Source organism: Schistocerca nitens, chromosome 1 (genome assembly GCF_023898315.1).
Source record: "Schistocerca nitens isolate TAMUIC-IGC-003100 chromosome 1, iqSchNite1.1, whole genome shotgun sequence".
NCBI lineage: Eukaryota > Metazoa > Arthropoda > Insecta > Orthoptera > Acrididae > Schistocerca > Schistocerca nitens.
In genome coordinates this window covers 652,281,704-652,302,354 of record NC_064614.1, presented here as the reverse complement: position 1 = coordinate 652,302,354, position 20,651 = coordinate 652,281,704, and the positions used below count along the sequence as shown (strand labels likewise).

Here is a 20,651-nt window from a genome sequence, read left to right as displayed (position 1 = left end):
ATGCGCCAGCAGTCGCAGCAAGTTGACGATACCTGAAAAGGCGCTTTTAGTGAAGTTGCATTATCAGAATGGGGAATGTACTAGTTCAGCGTTACGATCCTATCGCCATAGGAAGAGGATTCGAACGGGTAAAGATATGTTTACAAATGCAGCTGTGGCGCGAATGATTTCGAATTTCGAAGCCACGGGTTGTTTAGACGATAGACCCCGTAGTGGCCGACCGAGCAGAAGGCGTAATGCTGCTGACAGTTCAGGAAGAAATGGAGATTGAGCGGGTTCGTCTATGCACGGGGAAGTCAGCGCTCGTACAGTCACACGTCGCACCGGCATTCCATACACTACTGTTTGGTTGGCACTTAGGCGTACCCTCCGATGCTATCTGTACAAAATCCATCGGCATCATGAACTGTTACCTGGCGATTTAGTGAAGCGGAGGGCATTTGCGGTGTGGGCGTTTCAAAAGATGGCGGAAGATGACGATTGGTTGAGTAACGTGTTGTGGACCGACGAAGTTCATTTCACGCTCCGAGGGTCTGTCAACGCCCACAACTGCAGAATTTGGGCTACCGAAAATCTTAGAACTGTCGTGGAAACTCCATTGCACGACGAGAAAGTCACGGTATGGGTTGGATTTACCGCATCTACCGTTATCGGGCCGTTTTTCTTCGAGGAAATGCGTGATTCTGGTTTTGTAACTGCTACCGTGACAGGTGAGAGGTACGCCGATATGTTCCAGAATCGCATCATTCCCAGCCTGGCTGATAAACACCTGCTGGAACGTGCGATGTTTATGCAGGATGGCACTCCACCCCATATTGCTAGATGCATGAAAGATCTCTTGCACGCGTCGTTTGGTGATGATCATGTGCTCAGCCGCCACTTTCATCATGCTTGGCCTCCCAGGTCCCCAGACCTCAGTCCGTGCGATTATTGACTTTGAGGTTACCTGAAGTCGCAAGTGTATCGTGATCGACCGACATCTCTAGGGATGCTGAAAGACAACATCCGACGCCAATGCCTCACCATAACTCCGGACATGCTTTACAGTGCTGTTCACAACATTATTCCTCAACTACAGCTATTGTTGAGGAATGATTGTGGACATATTGAGCATTTCCTGTAAACATCATCATCTTTGCTTTGTCTTACTTTGTTATGCTAATTATTGCTATTCTGATCAGATGAAGCGCCATCTGTCGGCAATTTTTTGAACTTTTGTATTTCTTTTGTTCTAATAAAACCCCCTGTCAGTCCAAGCATGTGTGTCAATTTGTACCTCTCTATCTACATTATTCCGTAATTTATTCAGTTTTCAAATTTATATTGACTTTTTGATCACCAGTACATTTCTGAAATTAATAAACGTATCAATGAATTTTTTGATCAACAGGAACTCTAAAAATTTTTTTTCGAACCTTTACATAGGTGTTCGATATGTCATTGAGATGCATGGCATATGTCAAAGCAGTATTCAAATCGTTCCCACACTGCAGTGAGCATGTCTTGAGTTACAGCTTCCATAGCTGCTGTTATGCGATGTCTAGGTTCGTTGTTGTTGTTGTTGTTGGTGGTGGTGGTGGTGGTGGTAACTGAGGCACATACACAGAGTCTTTTAAAAACCCTCACAAGAAATAATCACAGGCAGGAGGCCTGTAATGTAAGGCTGAATCATTTGCTCCAGTAAGGCTGAATCATTTGGTCCAGTGCAACCGATGCATCGTTCAGTAATCCTGTTTTAATAACTCCCCCACTTGCAGATGCGGGTGTTGCGGTCCCCCATCCTGTTGGTAAATGAAATCGTTCGAAGCAGTCTCCAACTGTGGGAAAAGAAAGTTCTGAAGCTTATCGATGTATGTGCTTCCTTAACAGCGTTCTTGGCAAAGAAAAATGGACCATACCCTTTTTCCATGAAACTGCACAAAACACATTAAATTTTGGAGAGTCCCCCTCATGTTTTACAACTTTATGTGGTTATACCGTACCCCACATTCTCACTTTATGATGGTTCACCTTTCCAGTTAAATTGAATATTGTCTCGTCACTAAAAAGTAAAGGTGGAAGAGAATTATCATCATCCACTTGCCACGAACGAAATTACAGAGCTCCACTTGTTGGTGGTAGTGGTGGTGGTGGTCACCCTGATGATGAGATTGCAGTAGGTGAACTTTGTACGGTTTCCTGTGTAAATGTTGATGCAACACACGTCAGATGAATTTCGGGGGCATGTTGAGCTGTCGAGCTGCACAGTGAACAGATTTCTGAGGACTCCTTGTGACACTATGGCGGATGCGTTCAACTTCTGTGTCAGACACTCTGGGATGGCCTCGAGATTTGCCTTTACACAAACAACCTGTTTCTCAGAACTGTTCATGCCATCATCTAATGCTCTGGGCTGTAGGAGGATCCATACCATACCTGGTACGAATGTCACGCTGAACAGTTATTACTGACCCACACTGCGCAAAACGTAGACTACAAAACTTTTTTTTTTTTTTTTTGTTATGGCAACATTTTTGCAAGAAATGAAGTGGGTAGCACACCGCTGCTACCTAGCGGGAACCACGTAAAACTCGACAGTTTGCTCTTTTCAACAGCACATCGTCCATACACATATCTCAAAGTGCATTACACTTTTTAAAAATTGTATGATTCTTTTTGATACACCTTGTATTATACAACAGTATTTGCATGCAGAATACAAATGTCCATACCAGTAATTCCGCTTCTGTTCTCCTGCGGACCTTTTGCTTCAATATCATAACAGAGTTTTCATTTTTTATATCTATATTTTTCTTAATTCCAAAGCTGATACTAGCTGCTAAATGATCATGCTCATTTCCCTCCAAGTGTCGCCCCTTCTTGCCCATTCGTGATGGGTTCTATCTTGGGGATTCCAAAAAAATCTTAAAGTTTTTGTACAGTTCGATGAGACATGGTTCCTGGTTTATTGTTTCATGCGCAACGAGAAACAAAATTTATACTATGCAAAATGGGAGAAGCAAGTTAATTTGATGGGCTCCCTAGAATAGCCTCTCACTTTAAGTTTCGCAATGAGGGACTCGTTTTTAGTAGGCGAGGCTTGCCTCGAAAAAATTGCACGGGGCTATACAAGGTGCGACAATAAAGTAATGAGACTTATTTTCTTTCCAAAATGTGGCAACCCTGCAGTCTTGCGTAGGCTCAATATCTTTGACCTTGGTCTATAAGCTGCTTCTAGTCCAAGCAGCACATCGATGCAACTGCTCAGTCTTGAGTTGTGCTGTAATAAGTTAACACGTGTTTGTGTCTCTCGTCACGGAAATGGAACCGCGTAATATTGTGCAACGGTACGCCATTTCTTTTTGCGTTAAATTGGGTGAAAACTTGACAACTTACAGTACGCTTCAGAAGGCTTTTGGAGATGAGGTTATGTCAAGATCAAGTTTTTCGTTGGCAAAAAATGTTTAGTGAAGGCAGAACGAACACTGAAGGCAGAACGAACACTGAAGATGAAGACCTCACAGATAGATGTCAACTTGGTCAGGGTGTGTGAACTCATACAATCTGATCGAAGATTATCCATGAAAATGATTGCAGAAGAACTGAACATCAATCGAGAAACGGTTTATCTAATAATAACTGAAGATCTTGGTATGAGAAAGATTTGTGCAAAAATGGGGAAAAATCTCTCACCGCAACAGCGAGAAACACGGACAAATGTGGCAGCCGATCTGTTAGAGCAAATGGAACTCAATACAGAATTGTTGAGCCGTGTTATCACTGGTGATGTAAGTTGGTTTTTTTTTTCAGTATGATCCACAGATAAAAAGCCAAGGTTCGCAATTGTGCTCAAAGGGAACACTCAGACCAAAAAAGCTCTGATGTCAAAGTCAAAAGTGAAATGCATGCTTGTGTGCTTCTTTGATTCCAAGGAAATTGTTCACAAAGCATGGGTGCCTCCTGGACAAACAGTTAACCAATATTCCTACAAAGAAATTTTAGAAAGACTTTGTAAAAGTTCTTCGTGTCTGTGACAACATTACTGATAATTGGATTCTGCATCACGATGATGTGCCATCCCATACTGCTCGGTCAGTACAGCAGTTTTTAACCTCAAAACAAATTTCAGTATCACCACAGCCACCTTATTCACTAGATATCGCTCTGTGCGAACTTTTTTCTATTTCCAAGGGTCAAAACGGCGGTCAACGGACGCCATTTTTAAACAACACAAGATGTCCAAAAAGCTGTGACGAGGGTCTTGGAGGATATTACAGAAGATGAGTTCCAGAAATGTTACCACCAATGGCAGAAGCGCTGGAAAAAGTGTGTGCAATCAGGAGGGAACTATTTTGAAGGAGGCAACACTAAACCTGACTAAAACTGTAAGCAACATTTTTTTTCACATCCGTCTCATTACTTTATTGTCGCGCCTCGTATACTGCATTCACAACAAGCTATCGCTACACCTTCAGTACTTAGTAAGGTCAACTCTAAACAATTTGAAACTCGAGGGACCAGAGTGTTCAAATAGCTGAGAGGGATGCAGGGAAAATTCAAACAAACGAAAATTTGATTTAAAGTAAACTGTAGTACATACATATGTTCATTCATCTTTATTTCAATAATGTGGAAGATAATGCATCATTTATTTATAGAGTACATACAGTATAAAGTATGTGAAAAACATACCAATGAGAATGTTAAACGTCATTTTAAAAATTAGTCACAGATTTTCTTTTGAGGGAGCGACCACCATCTAGAATTGTCCAGCGAATTTTCGACAGCGATGAGAGCTGAGGAGACATCACTCGCTACAATTCTGAGAACGGAGGAGCGTAGGAGATGGATAGCTGACCTTGCCGCGCTCAATGTGACTGGAGCTGGCGATTGTAGTTCATTATCTTCCTCATCCTCATCTTGACAGGCCAACAGTTCAGTTCCGGTTAGATCGTGGATACCAGTGTCCTCGTCCACCTAAATGAAATCCCGAAGGATTAACTCACCACAACCGGGTAGAAGTCCCCACCTTGAGTCTGGCGGTATTGAATTCGTTAATTCTCGCGACTGACGGTTGTCCCCATTAACACACTAGATTTCAAACCCGCACTTTCTGAAGAAGTTATATAGTGTGGTAGGGCTTATTAATCATGCCTACAGCAGTCAAAGCTATTACATTCGCTTTCTCACCTTTTTCACTGCTATCTTACACAGATGAAATAATTGCTCTACGGTAGCGTACCGTAGTTTAAAATTTTGTTTTATATCCTGGTCTAATGATTGCGATCTGCATGTCACGTTGGGTTGTATAGCAAATCAATTGTACGTTATCTAATTGTGGTGGGTTGTGATGTACGGTATAGTTGTCCTAAAAACAATAAACTTCTGCGTTTCTCCTTTTTCATATAACTATTAACATAGGTTATACTTTTTTTTTAGCGGTAATTTGTGGGAAGCGATTTCATTTCCTTGAAACAGATTGGTTTCACAAATCCCCACTGTGGGTAGTTTCAACTTCACAAAGACCTTTATTCTGTCCTTTTCCTCCACAACACTTTTTGTCTTTGAATGCCAAGGTATGATATGCTGCATTTGTTAACATCATTGCTGCAAAATATGTTCAAAATTATCCTGGTGATCGGTGAATATTTGTGCTTGACTTATTACATTAAGATCCATCTGACGTAAAACTATCCCAACTCCGTTGATTTATCCTTGAACGTTCACCTTCAGGTCATCAGTATTGTGGAGACTAGATGCATACACTCTCCTTTGAGAGGCACCAAAGGAAAAAAATCGCTACTACACAACTTTGGGGAACGTGGAGGGCACAGTTCACTACTGGCAACTCTCATTTGTGAAACGTAAATGAATGCGAATCAGTGAAACGTTTGATGTTTGACACGTTGCTCTGTCAGTCCTGAGACTGGTTTGATGCAGCTCTCCATGCTACTCTATCCTGTGGAAGCTTCATCATCTCCCAGTACCTACTGCAACCTACATCCTTCTGAATCTGCTTAGTGTATTCATCTCTTGGTCTCCCTCTACGATTTTTACCCCCCACGCTGCCCTCCAATGCTAAATTTGTGATCCCTTGATGCCTCAAAACATGTCCTACCAACCGATCCCTTCTTCTAGTCAAGTTGTGCCACAAACTTCTCTTCTCCCCAATCCTATTCAATACCTCCTCATTAGTTACGTGATCTACCCACCTAATCTTCAACATTCTTCTGTAGCACCACATTTCGAAAGCTTCTATTCTCTTCTTGTCCAAACTATTTATTGTCCATGTTTCACTTCCATACATGGCTACCCTCCATACAAATACTTCCTGGCACTTAAATCTATACTCGACGTTAACAAATTTCTCTTCTTCAGAAACGATTTCCTTGCCATTGCCAGTCTACATTTTATATCCTCTCTACTTCGACCATCATCAGTTATTTTACTCCCTAAATAGCAAAACACCTTTACTACTATAAGTGTCTCATTTCCTAATTTAATTCCCTCAACATCACCCGATTTAATTTGACTACATTCCATTATCCTCGTTTTGCTTTTGTTGATGTTCATCTCATATCCTCCTTTCAAGACACTGTCCATTCCGTTCAACTGCTCTTCCAAGTCCTTTGCTGTCTCTGACAATTACAATGTCATCGGCGAACCTCCAAGTTTTTACTTCTTCTCCATGAATTTTAATACATACTCCTAATTTTTCTTTTGTTTCCTTTACTGCTTGCTCAATATACAGATTGAATAACATCGGGGAGAGGCTACAACCCTGTCTCACTCCTTTCCCAACCACTGCTTCCCTTTCATGCCCCTCGACTCTTATAACTGCCATCTGGTTTCTGTACAAATTGTAAATAGCCTTTCGCTCCCTGTATTTTACCCCTGCCACCTTCAGAATTTGAAAGAGTATTCCAGTTAACATTGTCAAAAGCTTTCTCTAAGTCTACAAATGCTAGAAATGTAGGTTTGCCTTTTCTTAATCTTTCTTCTAATATAAGTCGTAAGGTTAGTATTGCCTCATGTGTTCCAACATTTCTAAGGAATCCAAACTGATCTTCCCCGAGGTCCGCTTCTACCAGTTCTTCCATTCGTCTGTAAAGAATTCGCGTTAGTATTTTGCAGCCATGACTTATTAAACTGATAGTTCGGTAATTTTCACATCTGTCAACACCTGCTTTCTTTGGGATTGGAATTATTATATTCTTCTTGAAGTCTGGGGTATTTCGCCTGTCTCATACATCTTGCTCACCAGATGGGAGAGTTTTGTCATGACTGGCTCTCCCAAGGCCATCAGTAGTTCTAATGGAATGTTGTCTACTCCCGGGCCCTTGTTTCGACTCAGGTCTTTCAGTGCTCTGTCAAACTCTTCACGCAGTATCTTATCTCCCATTTCGTCTTCATCTACATCCTCTTCCCTTTCCATAATATTGTCCTCAAGTACATCGCCCTTGTATAAACTCTCTACATACTCCTTCCACCTTTCTGCCTTCCCTTCTTTGCTTAGAACTGGGTTGCCATCTGAACTCTTGATATTCATACAAGTGGTTCTCTTCTCTCCAAAGGTCTCTTTAATTTTCCTGTAGGCAGGATCTATCTTACCCCTAGTGAGACAAGCCTCTACATCCTTACATTTGTCCTCTAGCCATCCCTGCTTAGCCATTTTGCACTTCCTGTCAATCTCATTTTTGAGACGTTTGTATTCCTTTTTGCCTGCTTCATTTACTGCATTTTTATATTTTCTCCTTTCATCAATTACATTCAATATTTCTTCTGTTACCCAAGGATTTCTATTAGCCCTCGTCTTTTTACCTACTTGATCCTCTGCTGCCTTCACTACTTCATCCCTCAGAGCTACCCACTCTTCTTCTACTGTATTTTCTTTCCCCCATTCCTGTCAATTGTTCCCTTATGCTCTCCCTGAAACTCTCTACAACCTCTGGTTCTTTCAGTTTATCAGCTCCCATCTCCTTAAATTCCCACCTTTTTGCAATTTCTTCAGTTTCAATCTGCAGTTCATAACCAATAGATTGTGGTCAGAATCCACATCTGCCCCTGGAAATGTCTTACAATTTAAAACCTGGTTCCTAAATCTCTGTCTTACCATTATATAATCTATCTGATACCTTTTAGTATCTCCAGGATTCTTCCAGGTATACAACCTTCTTTTATGATTCTTAAACCAAGTGTTAGCTATGATTAAGTTATGCTCTGTGCAAAATTCTAACAGACGGCTTCCTCTTTCATTTCTTAGCCCCAATCCATATTCACCTACTATGTTTCCTTCTCTCCCTTTTCCTACCGACGAATTCCAGTCACCCATGACTATTAAATTTTCGTCTCCCTTCACTACCTGAATAATTTCTTTTATCTCGTCATACATTTCATCTATTTCTTCATCATCTGCAGAGCTAGTTGGCATATAAACTTGTACTACTGTAGTAGGCATGGGCTTTGTGTCTATCTTGGCCACAATAATGCGTTCACTATGCTGTTTGTAGTAGCTAACCCGCACTCCTATTTTTTAATTCATTATTAAACCTACTCCTGCATTACCCCTATTTGATTTTGTATTTATAAGCCTGTATTCACCTGACCAAAAGTCTTGTTCCTCCTGCCACCGAACTTCACTAATTCCCACTATATCTAACTTTAACCTATCCATTTCCCTTTTGAAATTTTCTAACCTACCTGCCCGATTAAGGGATCTGACATTCCACGCTCCGATCCGTAGAATGCCAGTTTTCTTTCTCCTGATAACGACGTCCTCTTGAGTAGTCCCCGCCCGGAGATCCGAATGGGGGACTATTTTACCTCCGGAATATTTTACCCAAGAGGACGCCATCATCATTTAATCATACAGTAAAGCTGCATGTCCTCGGGAAAAATTACGGCTGTAGTTTCCCCTTGCTTTCAGCCGTTCGCAGTACCAGCACAGCAAGGCCGTTTTGGTTAATGTTACAAGGCCAGATCAGTCAATCATCCAGACTGTTGCCCCTGCAACTACTGAAAAGGCTGCTGCCCCTCTTCAGGAACCACGTTTGTCTGGCCTCTCAACAGATACCCCTCCGTTGTGGTTGCACCTACGATACGGCCATCTGTATCGCTGAGGCACGCAAGCCTCCCCACCAACGGCAAGGTCCATGGTTCATGGGGGAAGAAACAAAAATGAAGAAGAATGAAATCAATATACTTACAATGCATTTAAATATAGCAGTGCACGAAGAGATTTATAAACCGGAAGAAATGTAAATGAGTCCATGGAACACCTTGCAACGAAGCCATATTCTGTTTTATATGGAAACAACAGAACAAATATGGAATCCTTTAATTACACCAGTTATTACGGATACGAGCAAAAATCAAGCAGAATGCGAGCGACATATTTACAATGCAATACAAGAGTGCAGTACATACAAGTGGGCGTAATTGGGAACAATCCAATGAAACCAGTTTCTTTTTACTATGAAAGTGAAAGCATGGAAGATTTTAAATCACTCAATAAGAAAAAGACATGAATGGCTGATGAAATTTCAGCACTCCAAGTGGCCTGATTAACGCACCAGAGTCATGGTTCTAGAGGTCTTTGTTTGGTTTAACCTACCCTGGTACTGAATAATGTTTGTATCATTTAGAACACTGAACAAATCTTTGCCTAGGAATAATATACTAAACAAATGTAATGCTTCACAGTCACGAAACAGTAAGGGACTACTCTGATCGACCTTTAGGGACTGGCAGTTGACCCTCAAAAAAGGGAAATGCGTTATACATATGGTTGCCATCCGCCCCGATGTATCGGGACCGCCACCGTTAAGGACCTAGACCCAGTTTTCTCCAAATTTTGTAAAATATTGTTACGAGCTTGGCTCGAGTATCGAAGTAACGCCATCTGTTAACGCCACATTTAAAGTAAATGCAGCCTCAGTTAGTCTTATGACAAATTTATGTTGACAAGGTCGTATCACAAAAAAGCCAAACTTTCGAAAAATATGGCGTACCAACTATTAATACCGCAAAAAGTTCCATATAATTGTTTAATATAAAAAGTAATATTACATAAATTTTTTACTTCCTTTCTACACCTCCATCTTAGAGGGTACAAACGAGCCCCCAGCTAGATTTGGCAACCGTAATTATACATAAACAGGTAGAAAGGTGCATGATTAGATTACAAGTCTGAAAATTAAACACCGGAAATGGTACAACAGAGAAGCATCCAAAACTAAGTACTTAGCGTGACTTGACATGGGAATATAACAAAACTAGACTGGCGTACAAAACTCCATGACGAAAATAATTTTCGTGTGATGGCTTACCGCCAATTAACGTAGCTCGATGGAACTTTGACCATGCGTATAAGGGGCAGTCAGACGAAAACGGGACGGATAGAGAAAAAGTAAGTGAATCGTTTGTATTTCAGAAGTCATCGCACCACAAGTGCTAATACACTTATTCCACAGTGAGACACGACGGTTAATGCCTTCATGGAAAAATGTTTGCGGTTGTCTACGGAAGCATGGGTGTCCATAGGGCTGCACATCTTCGTCCGAAGCACATGACGGCCACGAGTGCCTTCGTTCACAGCTCCAAAAATATGGAAATCGCTTGGGGAGAGAGCGGGACTGTATGTAGGATGTGTAAGCGCTTCCCAACGAAACTTCTGCAGCGTAATCGACGTAAGAGACACGCCAGCCATGGTGACTTTTTTGACTGCAAGAGCCGCTGCTCATTGACTTCCTGGAACCCGGCGCCACAGATAAGGCACAGCGGTACGTGGTCACTTCGCAAAAACTGAAACATACCATGAAGTCCAAACGTCCAGGAATGTTGACAGACGATATAATTCTGTCGCAATATAATGGCCGTCCAGATGTTGCCAGGGTTGCTTCTAGTACGCAGCAGAAGTTTCGCTGGGAATCCCTTGTACATCCTCCAGACAGTCCCGATCTCTCCCCATGCGATTTTCACACTTTTGGTGGCCTGAAGCAAGGCATTCGTGGCCGTCGATTTGCTTCGGACGAAGATGAGGAAGCGCGTGTGCAATCGTGGTTCTCCAGGCAACAGCAAAAATTTTTCCATGAAGGCACTGATTGTCTTGTTTCACTGCGGGATAAATACACTAACAGCGATTACTTTAGAAATAATAAACAGTTTACTTACCCCTACCCTCCCTTCTCCCCCCCCCCCCCCTTCTTCATTTACATTTGACTGTCCCTCACAGAAAGAGCAGCTATAGTATAGCACAGAAGTTAACTGAAAGAAATGCGGCAAGAGACGAACAGAAATGACACTTATTCAAAGACACTAATTACACTCAAGTCATCGCGTTTCATGATAGTCTCTGGACTTTACAAAAGGCGGCACGTGGTTAAACAGGGTGTGCGATCACCGCGGACGGCAATGAATACTCTTAAAGTGCTCCCATCCTCGTCGTAAGGTTGCTAAGGAATGTACCATGTGAGCACTCATACCACGCAAAAACACCACCTCGCTGTAAGATACTAGAAGCCACTGCACCGTTCAGTACCTCTGCTGACCGTATTGAACGGGTTGCAGAAATGGTTATGGACGTAGGAACACCGTTACTAAGCTGTACGTGTTACGTCGTCGATATGTTGATTAAGTCTAAGATAGGGTATCGTTGCTTTAAAATGTATAGGAGTCGACGCAACAACTGCAGGGTGCACGAGAAGCCAATATTCGCACAGGGAATTTTTTGTGCATAATGAAACTGATACATCTGGTGATCCGTCTCGCACACCTTTTTGTCAGATGACTTCTGACTGATTAGTGATTCACAGCACTCCGATGGATACCTTTACTTTGAACTTTACGCATAACCTGGGCGCTTCGGACCCTATAGCAGCAATTCTATGAGCCCGTACTGAGTAGGATTACATCCAAGATGAATTCAAAATATATGCTTAAACATATACTAAACAAAAGCACTCACCATTGGACGCTTCCATTCGAACGGTTTCGGTGGACTCTTGCTGTAGAAGATGGACGAATCTTGTGCAGGAAATTCCGGATCCTCAAACAGTGATCCCTGGGCCAGACACTCCTCCCGTAGCTTGAAGAAGTCTTGTACCTCTCCCCGCGCTCGCAGGCCAGAGCCACGCTCTCCGAGCTGCAACAGGAAAAAATAAAAAACCAAACTTTAGAATCTTATGACCATCTACATCTATATGGATATTCTGCAAATCACAGTTCACCACCTTCAGAATAATGCTGTTATTCCAACCTCTAAGAGCTTTCAAAGGACTTTCCCTTACATTCTTTCCTTCCTCTGTAATGTGTCTGTAGAGGATTGCATAAACATAAGCAAGCATTTAGTCGTAGGCTCGTCACGTTAGTTTGCCTCAACCCTTGTATACTTTCCAGCGGGACCGGTTTAAGGCCCGAGCGACACAAACCATCTCTCGGGGCGCCGCGGGGCGTATCAAACAGGAAACGAAAGCTGACACGTAAAATTGTACGAGGAGAAAAGAAGGAATGTGAATTGTGGGTCGCCAAATAAGTCGCTTGTTTGGAAAAAGGTATCTCGAACAGGCCCTGCTTAGTTGAGGCGATCCACTGATTGCACTAACTTCTCTTTGGGAGGAATTAATCATTGGATGTTTTGAGTTGAGTGCGGTAAACACAGTTAAGGATTACGTGCACTTTGTTGTGCAGAATTTTTATAGCGCTGGAAGTGACACTTGTATGTTCGCACAATTAAAGAATATACTTGACGTAATTCTGTTAATTAAACAACATTTCATGTTTTAAGAATTGACACTACAGTTTTATTTACATGTTCTGTTCCACTTTAGTCTGCTAAGCGTTTACACTGACAATTAAGTACGCCTACAATTGATCCTGATATACCCTCGTACCAACCAACGTAGTCCCCTCAGTGAAAACGGACCGAGATCAGTGAACTCCGAACTCTGACAACGTTCGTTTGAATTAGAGTTAACGACACTGGCTCATTTACAACTGTGAACGTGGCCCTAATTTAAGTTCCTTTCACTAATTCTGAGTCCAGCCACAGAGCATCTTTACACTAACGCCTTTCTGTAAAATTCTCTCACGTGTTTCACTTTTTAACCCATTAAGTTACGCCATTGTGCTCATAATCTCCCGCTGAATGGGCAGTGTTGTTTCCAGCACATACCATTGAGAAAAACTTAGACTAGCCTCTTCCAACCAAATTGTCGCGACGTTTACTATATGACACAGAACTATCGAGTAAGTTTGTTCTGTCCCGAACTGAAAACTTTACAGTTGTCCATTTCGCTCCCAGGTCGATGCTAATCCTTTGAAACAATGACATAAGAATGGCCGAAACCGGTCATTTGGTTTGAAATTAGTGGGATTGTATCGGACAATAAATTATTTTCCTCTAAAACTCACTGGTGACCAGAACACAACAGTTGTAGTCCAAAATACGATCATAAAGGCAAGAGCTGGAGGAAACGAACTACTGGGGCATAGGTTATATTCCAGGTAAGGAAATTCGGAATAAACCGAATACACTAGATCATGACGACTTCATGTCACTTATACAACAGCCTATAGTAAGGAAAATATCTGTACCATCGCTCTTCGAAATCAACAGAGCAACATGCACATTGACTATAAATCGCATAAAATCCATGTATAAAACAGTTCTACAACAGAGCTACGTTTATCACCACCCCTGAACTATAGGCCAATGATATTTTTGTTAAGTTCCCTCTGGAAGTCAATTATTTTATTATTATACTGTCCAACCTGAGTAGGTAATTTACAATTATCACGCTTATTACTTAGAAACACTGTTACACTTTAGTGTGGCACTTGGGATCAGGAACGAAGAAAATGATTAGGTGTTCAGGATGCGAGACAATTATTTTGAATTGTAATTGCTTTTATTTCCAAAAACTGTACGTTTTGGATCAGGAGTTAAGTCGACATATACTTCACAAAATCCACGGTTTCGAGAAGAATTTTCGTTCAGTCGCACATTACACGTTGTATTAATTATCTCAGGGTCACCTTTCTGAGTGAGAGTTATTACTTTCGGTCAAATGTAACAATGACATTTCGACTGCTACAGTTACAGTTCGGTTCTTGAGGCAAATAAAGAGGCCAGAATAGCAAAGAGAAGCAAGAAAAGGAAGAGAGAAGATGATGAACACAAAAACCATGAACTGGAGGGTTTTAAGAACAACATAGGTGAGTAATAGATGAAATGTACCTTTGAACTGAATTTCCCGAGAATCAAATTTTCTGACATGTTTGTTTAACGCAAAAAAAACCTATTTGAGCTAGAGGTTTAACATTTGTTATATTTGAGGCTACCATTTGGAGAAAAGTAGACTACAGACACCAGCCTACTATCACCAGGAGGAAAAATACTCTTATTGATCATAAAAAACCTATTGATTGAAATCATTTGATTGTAGTCTACTTTTTAGATAAAAATGTCATAAACGTGTGCACAAAATTTTAAGCATCTAAGAGAAGTAGCTAATAAGTCTACAGACTTCAAACAGATTGGCACGAAAATTTTTAAATTACTGACATAAATGTTTATATAATGAAGTTTATATCAAAGCTATTCTGATTATTCTTATGCCAAAATCTTCATCCTTAACACACTTTCATTGACTTAAATTTCTTTTTATTCTGAGTTCACATTATGTAGTTAGACCCTCATGAACTTTTTGAAAATTCGTACTGTTTCTCCAGCCGTTCACTGGCAAATTACCTAAGACCCGCTGTTGGAAGATTTCTGTACAGGACGTATCACTATCAGCAGTGGCCGCTTGGGACTTATACCCCTGTCAGTTGTCACTATTAACTGTGATGCGCACTGTATACAACTCTTGCATTTGGAGGTCCGAGTCAGTTCGGCGCCCAAAGCGGCCGCTACCAATCGTGATCGTCCTGTATAGAAATCTTACAGCTGTGGCGCACCTGGTGCGATTGTCAGCTTGACACCCCAAGCGGTGGCTTGTGTAGTTTGGGCCTTAAACCGACCCTGCTTAAGGCACCTGATTTTAGAAATGACTGGTACCCGATAAGAGTAGTCTTAAAATAGAGTGTACTTAAAAATTAAAATAAACTGTGCCTACAGCTACATGGAAATATTGGATCACATCCAAGTTTCAGAGTTGCTGGCGATGGTCACGACTACCAAAAGAAACCTAGTTATCCTTGCATGGCACCGGTGGCGGGGACAGTGCGGCAGTAGATTGAATGGGCGGGTGGGGCTTAGCTGGGTACTTCTATTTACAGCTTTCCTTGTGGGGGCCGAGCGAGTAGTGAGACAGCAGCACAAAAGCATTAGCGGTCGCTCCCAGTTGCAACGCAAGAGATTTCGAATACTGTCCTGAACGCTAAGTGTACTGGTAGCCTTTGGCGAACTTAGATATACAGCGGAGAAAACCGGATAGACTAAGTACAAAGTTTCATCATTTCTACCTGGTTCATAATTGGGTTAGGCGTTGACATCGTGTTCTTTTTCCCCTTTTAATGGACGTGGAATGAAATGAAAGTACTTGTGAATAAAGAAAATGGGTGAGAGAAAGAAAATGCAAGGCTCTTATTCGAAAGGAGGGCACTGCAATTTGTCAACATTTCAAGGATGAGCTATACTAGAATTGTGTTCACGTATGTGGGATTGCTATCAATGTTAAAACATTTATATTGTAGAATCTCGTGTGCGCTACGCAGGTATAGAAGCAAGCCTGTGTCAAACAGCGCCGTGTAGTCTTGTTTTGATTAAATTTGTTTGTTTTTCATTCTACTGACGATTTTTCAGTTTGCGTGGATCCCCGGACTACTTTTGTACTTATGCGGATACAGCAGCTGTACGTCCACGAACTGACTAGCCAAAACAACAAGAGCATTGCACAATGAAGGACTGAATGCCGCACCAGAGTCTAAGGAGGAAATCCGCTGACATAAGAGACTTTGATAAACGGTCGATTGCTGCGGGCCGGCGACTGGGAACGAGAATCTCACGAACTGCAAATCTTATGCTGCAGTCTTAAGAATCTATGGGAAGTTGCTTAAGGACGGTGAAGCCGCGATTGGTAATAGGGAGCAGCCTTGTGTCCATTGTTCAGTGGTCTCCTACCTTTGGCAGCACCGGCAGTACGGACACGTCCAGTCTCGCAGAAGCTCCGCGATCCGCGGCGATATTGCTGGCACAACAAACGACATCTTTACAGATATGTTCAAACTACGGCAGGGTTCTTTACTCGAGAAATGCGTTGTGCATCACGTAAATCGCTACATATATAAATAGGAAAGCTGCTCAATATTTACTAGGGCGTGTTGTTCCCCAACGCCAACACATTGGGGAAGAATCGTGAAGATAGAACCACTGAAATTATGTTTTCAAATAGAGCTCACACAGTCTATCTTAATGGAATGGAAAGGGTGTAAATATCATGCTGATATTAAAATACTTCCTCCCCAGCTACAACGGAGGATTGCTTTGTTAGAAAACGAAGACTGAGCTGCAGGAAGAGGACAGAAATATAATTATGAGAGTATAGTAAAGATTCTCCGCTATGGAATTTAAAGAGTAACTATATGCGTATGCAGACATTAACGCTAACTCCGTAACTGCACAGAGGAATACAAGGGAGCTTGAACGGCAGTTTAGCAGTACATAAAGAGCACAAAGTTGTTGACTCAAATGTTACGACCGAGCTCACCGTTGGTTTCACAGGCTCAGCTTTGTTTGTATAATGTCAGACTGACATTTAAACCCCTGTCCCCTCCGTCTTAACCGATACAATTACTAAGCGGCTTCTTGTTACTGAACAAAAGATAAATAGTAATAGCTACTTGTAGCTCACATTTCAAGTAGACCAAGCACTTAGTATGACATGCAGCAAGCTATCGAATTTAAAATGTGTGCTAATTCGACTGTAATGGTGTAGTGCATTTAACTAAAGCATGGCACGAGGCGAAGAAAGTCTTACAGGGTGCGACGAACGCACATGGAAATGACACAATGGCATCAGGACCAGGTATTTACCAGAGAATGATGGTCGCCACTGTACGGCGAACAGTCGCTTAATGTTAGCGATGAACTCTTCCGTAAGCTCATAGATATTGAAGTCTAATACGGATTCAAACACGAGATAGTTTTATAAATCCCTACCATTTCCAATTAAAATTTTACACGACACGGGGAGGAAAAGGTCACATACTTGCAGCAATCTATCATACAGGTTGCTTAAAAAGGATGTACATATTCCTAGAAGAGGTATGTGTTGATCAGTACTAGAAGAAAAGTTCCTATTATTGTATCTAGTAATCGGTATCTGTCGAGATGCGCGTTAGTCCGTCCTCTGATTCTCATCAGTCTGTTAGTGGAAGTAACTGTAGGCAGTACCACATGTGGTTAACACGTATACTGACAACATTCAGCCCTTCGTTGCCGTGAGTCACGCATTCTCTCAAATACACCTGGCGCTGGGGTGGGTCACATGCATTGATCACACGCTCCTGTTAACGTCAGCACATTGTAATGGGTTGGGAATGCACCAATGCCTTTAAATGTCCCCACAACCAAAAATCTGTTTCAGGTCATGCTACGCGACCACCTTGAGTCCATCGCCAATGCAACGCAACGTTGCGGTCAGGCACTGTCGCACGATCCAGATAATGGGATAGTGCCCCACCGTGCACAAATCACAGTAACCTTCTTTCTGCAAGGATAACGTTTTCCAGTAGCGCTGACAATTCCTGCCTGTATTTTTTTATACTGAAGCGAACATGATGCCTATCCTTCAAGGCTGCTCGACACCCTGCCCACACGTGCTTATTGCAGTAATTTACTATACCATCACTTGTGAATCCTGTCTCCTCTGTAAATACAATGCGCATTGTGAATTGCGGTTTTTCAACGACCCGTACCTCAACAGGTATTTGTTTCGGACAAATATCATTACAGGAACTTTTAGTTTTAATCAGTACTACCTCCTTTAGGATGTGACTTATCTTTTCAAAAACTACGTGTATTTAATTGTACACGAAGAGAGGATGAACACAAAGAAACAAGAATTTGTGTCGTCTGCCTAAATTTAAATGACGGCTATTTCAGAATATTACAAGAGCAGAAGTTCCGTCTCTTAAAAACCATTTCACTTCATTCGCCCCCCCCCCCCCCTACGTTACACAAATCAAGTACACGCCGCCAGTGAAGTGATGGGGACTAGAATGGGTACAGCGCCCCACAGGGTAACACTTGTCACTCTGTGACTAGCACCACAGATCACGTTTGTTAAGTGACAGGATAGCACCATCAGAATGATCTACGTGATCTGGCCTAGCACGTCGCTCCCGTAGCGAACTCTTAGAGCATCTTTGTCCAGAGAAGATAGTGAAGGGGGTTCTACATTCGCGCTCAGATCACGAAGAACGAGAAAAGAAAACCTAAAAATCTTGGGTTTGTGAAATTCCGTGCTTATGTACTTGCATTTGTATGAGACACATTTTCATTCATATGAGAGACACATACTTCCGTACGGAGGAAATATACACATCAAAAATGTTTTGCATCACCCCGGTTCCCAGAACTCCTGAAGATAGACGTTCACTATGGGTATTGTATCACAGGCATAGTCCCTTTGACTGTTCAGAGATGTCACTAAACCCGCCCAAAGATGTAAGGAACCACGCATGAGCAGCGCCTATTAGGCGGAGGGGGTCCGACAACCGGTCAGTTCCAGTCATTCCATCGGGAAGGAGGTACACGGCTGGTGTTGTCTGTGGTTCAACCATGCCTAGACGGTCAATACCGCGGTTCGATCGCGTCTGCATTGTTACTTTGTGCCAGGAAGGGATCTCAACAAGAGAAGTGTCCAAGAGTCTCGGGGGGAACAAAAGCGATGTTGTTTGGACATGGAGGACACAGAGGAACAGGAATTGTCGATGACATGCCTCTCTCTGGCCACCCAAGGGCTACTACTGCAGTGGATGACCGCTACTTATGGATTATGGCTTGAAGGAAACCTGAGAGCAACCTCATCTTGGTGAATAATGCTTTTCGTGCTGTTACAGGACGTCGTGTTACAACTCAAACTCTGCGCAACAGGCTGCATGATGCGCAACTTCACTCCCGACGTCCATGGCGAGGTCCATCTTTGCAACCACAACACCATGCAGTGCAGTACAGATGGGCCCAACAACAATGCCGAATGGAACGCTCAGGATTGGCATCACGTTCTCTTCACCGATGAGTGGTTCAAATGGTTTAAAGGGCTCTGAACACTATGGGACTTAACAGCTGAGGTCATCAGTCCCCTAGAACTTAGAACTACTTAAACCTAACTAACCTAAGGACATCACACACATCCATGCCCGAGTCTGGATTCGAACCTGCGACCGTAGCGGTCGCGCGGTTCCAGACTGAAGCGCCACTTCGGCCGGCACCGATGAGTGTCTCACATGCTTTCAACCAGACGATCGTCGGAGTGCAGCAAGGTGGAGGTTCCCTGCTGTTTTGGGGTGGCATTATGTGGGGCTGACGTACGCCGCTGGTGGTCATGGCAGATGCCGTAACGGCTGTACGATACGTGTATGCCATTCTCCGACCAATAGTGCAACCATATCCGCAGCATATTGGCGAGGCATTCGTCTTCATGGGCGACAGTTTGCGCCCCCATCGTGCACATCTTGTGTGACTTCCTTCAGAATGACGACATCGCTCGACTAGAGTGGCAAGCATGTTTTCCAGACATGAACCTTACAGAACATGGTTGGGATAGACTGGAAAGGGCTGTTTATGGACGACGTGACCCACTAACCACTCTGAGGGATCTACACCGAATCGCCGTTGAGGAGTGGGACAGTCTGGACCGACAGTGCCTTGGTGAACTTGTGGATAGTATGCCACGACGAATACAGGCATGCATCAGTGCAAGAGGACGTGCTACTTGGTATTAGAGGTACCGTTGTGTACAGCAATCTGGACCATCATCTCTGAAGGTCTCGCTGTATGGTGGTACAATATGCAATGTGTGGTTTTCATGAGCAATAAAAGGGCGGAAATGATGTTTATGTTAATCTCTATTCCAAATTTCTGTACAGGTTCCGGAACTCTCGGAACCAAAGCGATTCAAAACTGTTTTTGATGTGTGTAGAAACAGGCTCCCTGACGCTGAGAAGCAATAGAAAGTTTAAAACACGTGTTGCCAGGTCTGGATGGAACCCCAATTCGTGTTGACGGAGAGTTCTTTACGGCATTCCCTCCCTTATTTAGCTTGCAACTATCACAAATCTCTAGCCCAGCGCAAACATCCAAGTGATTAAAAAAACAGGTGACTCATGTGTATAAGAAGGGTAAAAGAACTAAACCGCTAAATTAGAGGCCTATATCCTTAAAACGGTATGTTCAAGAATTGAGGAACATATTTTGAGTTCCAATATAGCGTATTTCTTCGACTGCCAGTGTTCATCAGTGTCAGAGGTATCGTTAGAAGTGTTCCAAGGACGCGTGACAGGACCGCTCTTGTTTCCTATATACGTAAATGATCTAATGGATAGGGTGAGCAGCAATCTGTGACGGTTTGCTGATGACGGTGTAGTATGCGGGAAAATATCGTCGTTGAGTGACTGTGGAAGGATAAAGGATGACAAAGAACGTCTGTCTGGTGACTGGCAATTGC

The 20,651-nt window shown here is 42.6% G+C and overlaps 1 protein-coding gene across 4 annotated transcripts in view; it reads right to left on the bottom strand.

Moving 5' to 3' along the window:
* LOC126258817 (calpain-A) overlaps positions 1-20,651 on the bottom strand; it is a 668,101-nt gene that overhangs the window by 108,658 nt on the left and 538,792 nt on the right. For all 4 annotated transcript variants that reach the window (XM_049955671.1, XM_049955674.1, XM_049955675.1 and 1 more), the window contains one exon: positions 11,945-12,121. In XM_049955671.1, coding sequence (XP_049811628.1) covers positions 11,945-12,121 — 177 coding nt within the window. The remainder of the gene's footprint in view (positions 1-11,944; positions 12,122-20,651) is intronic.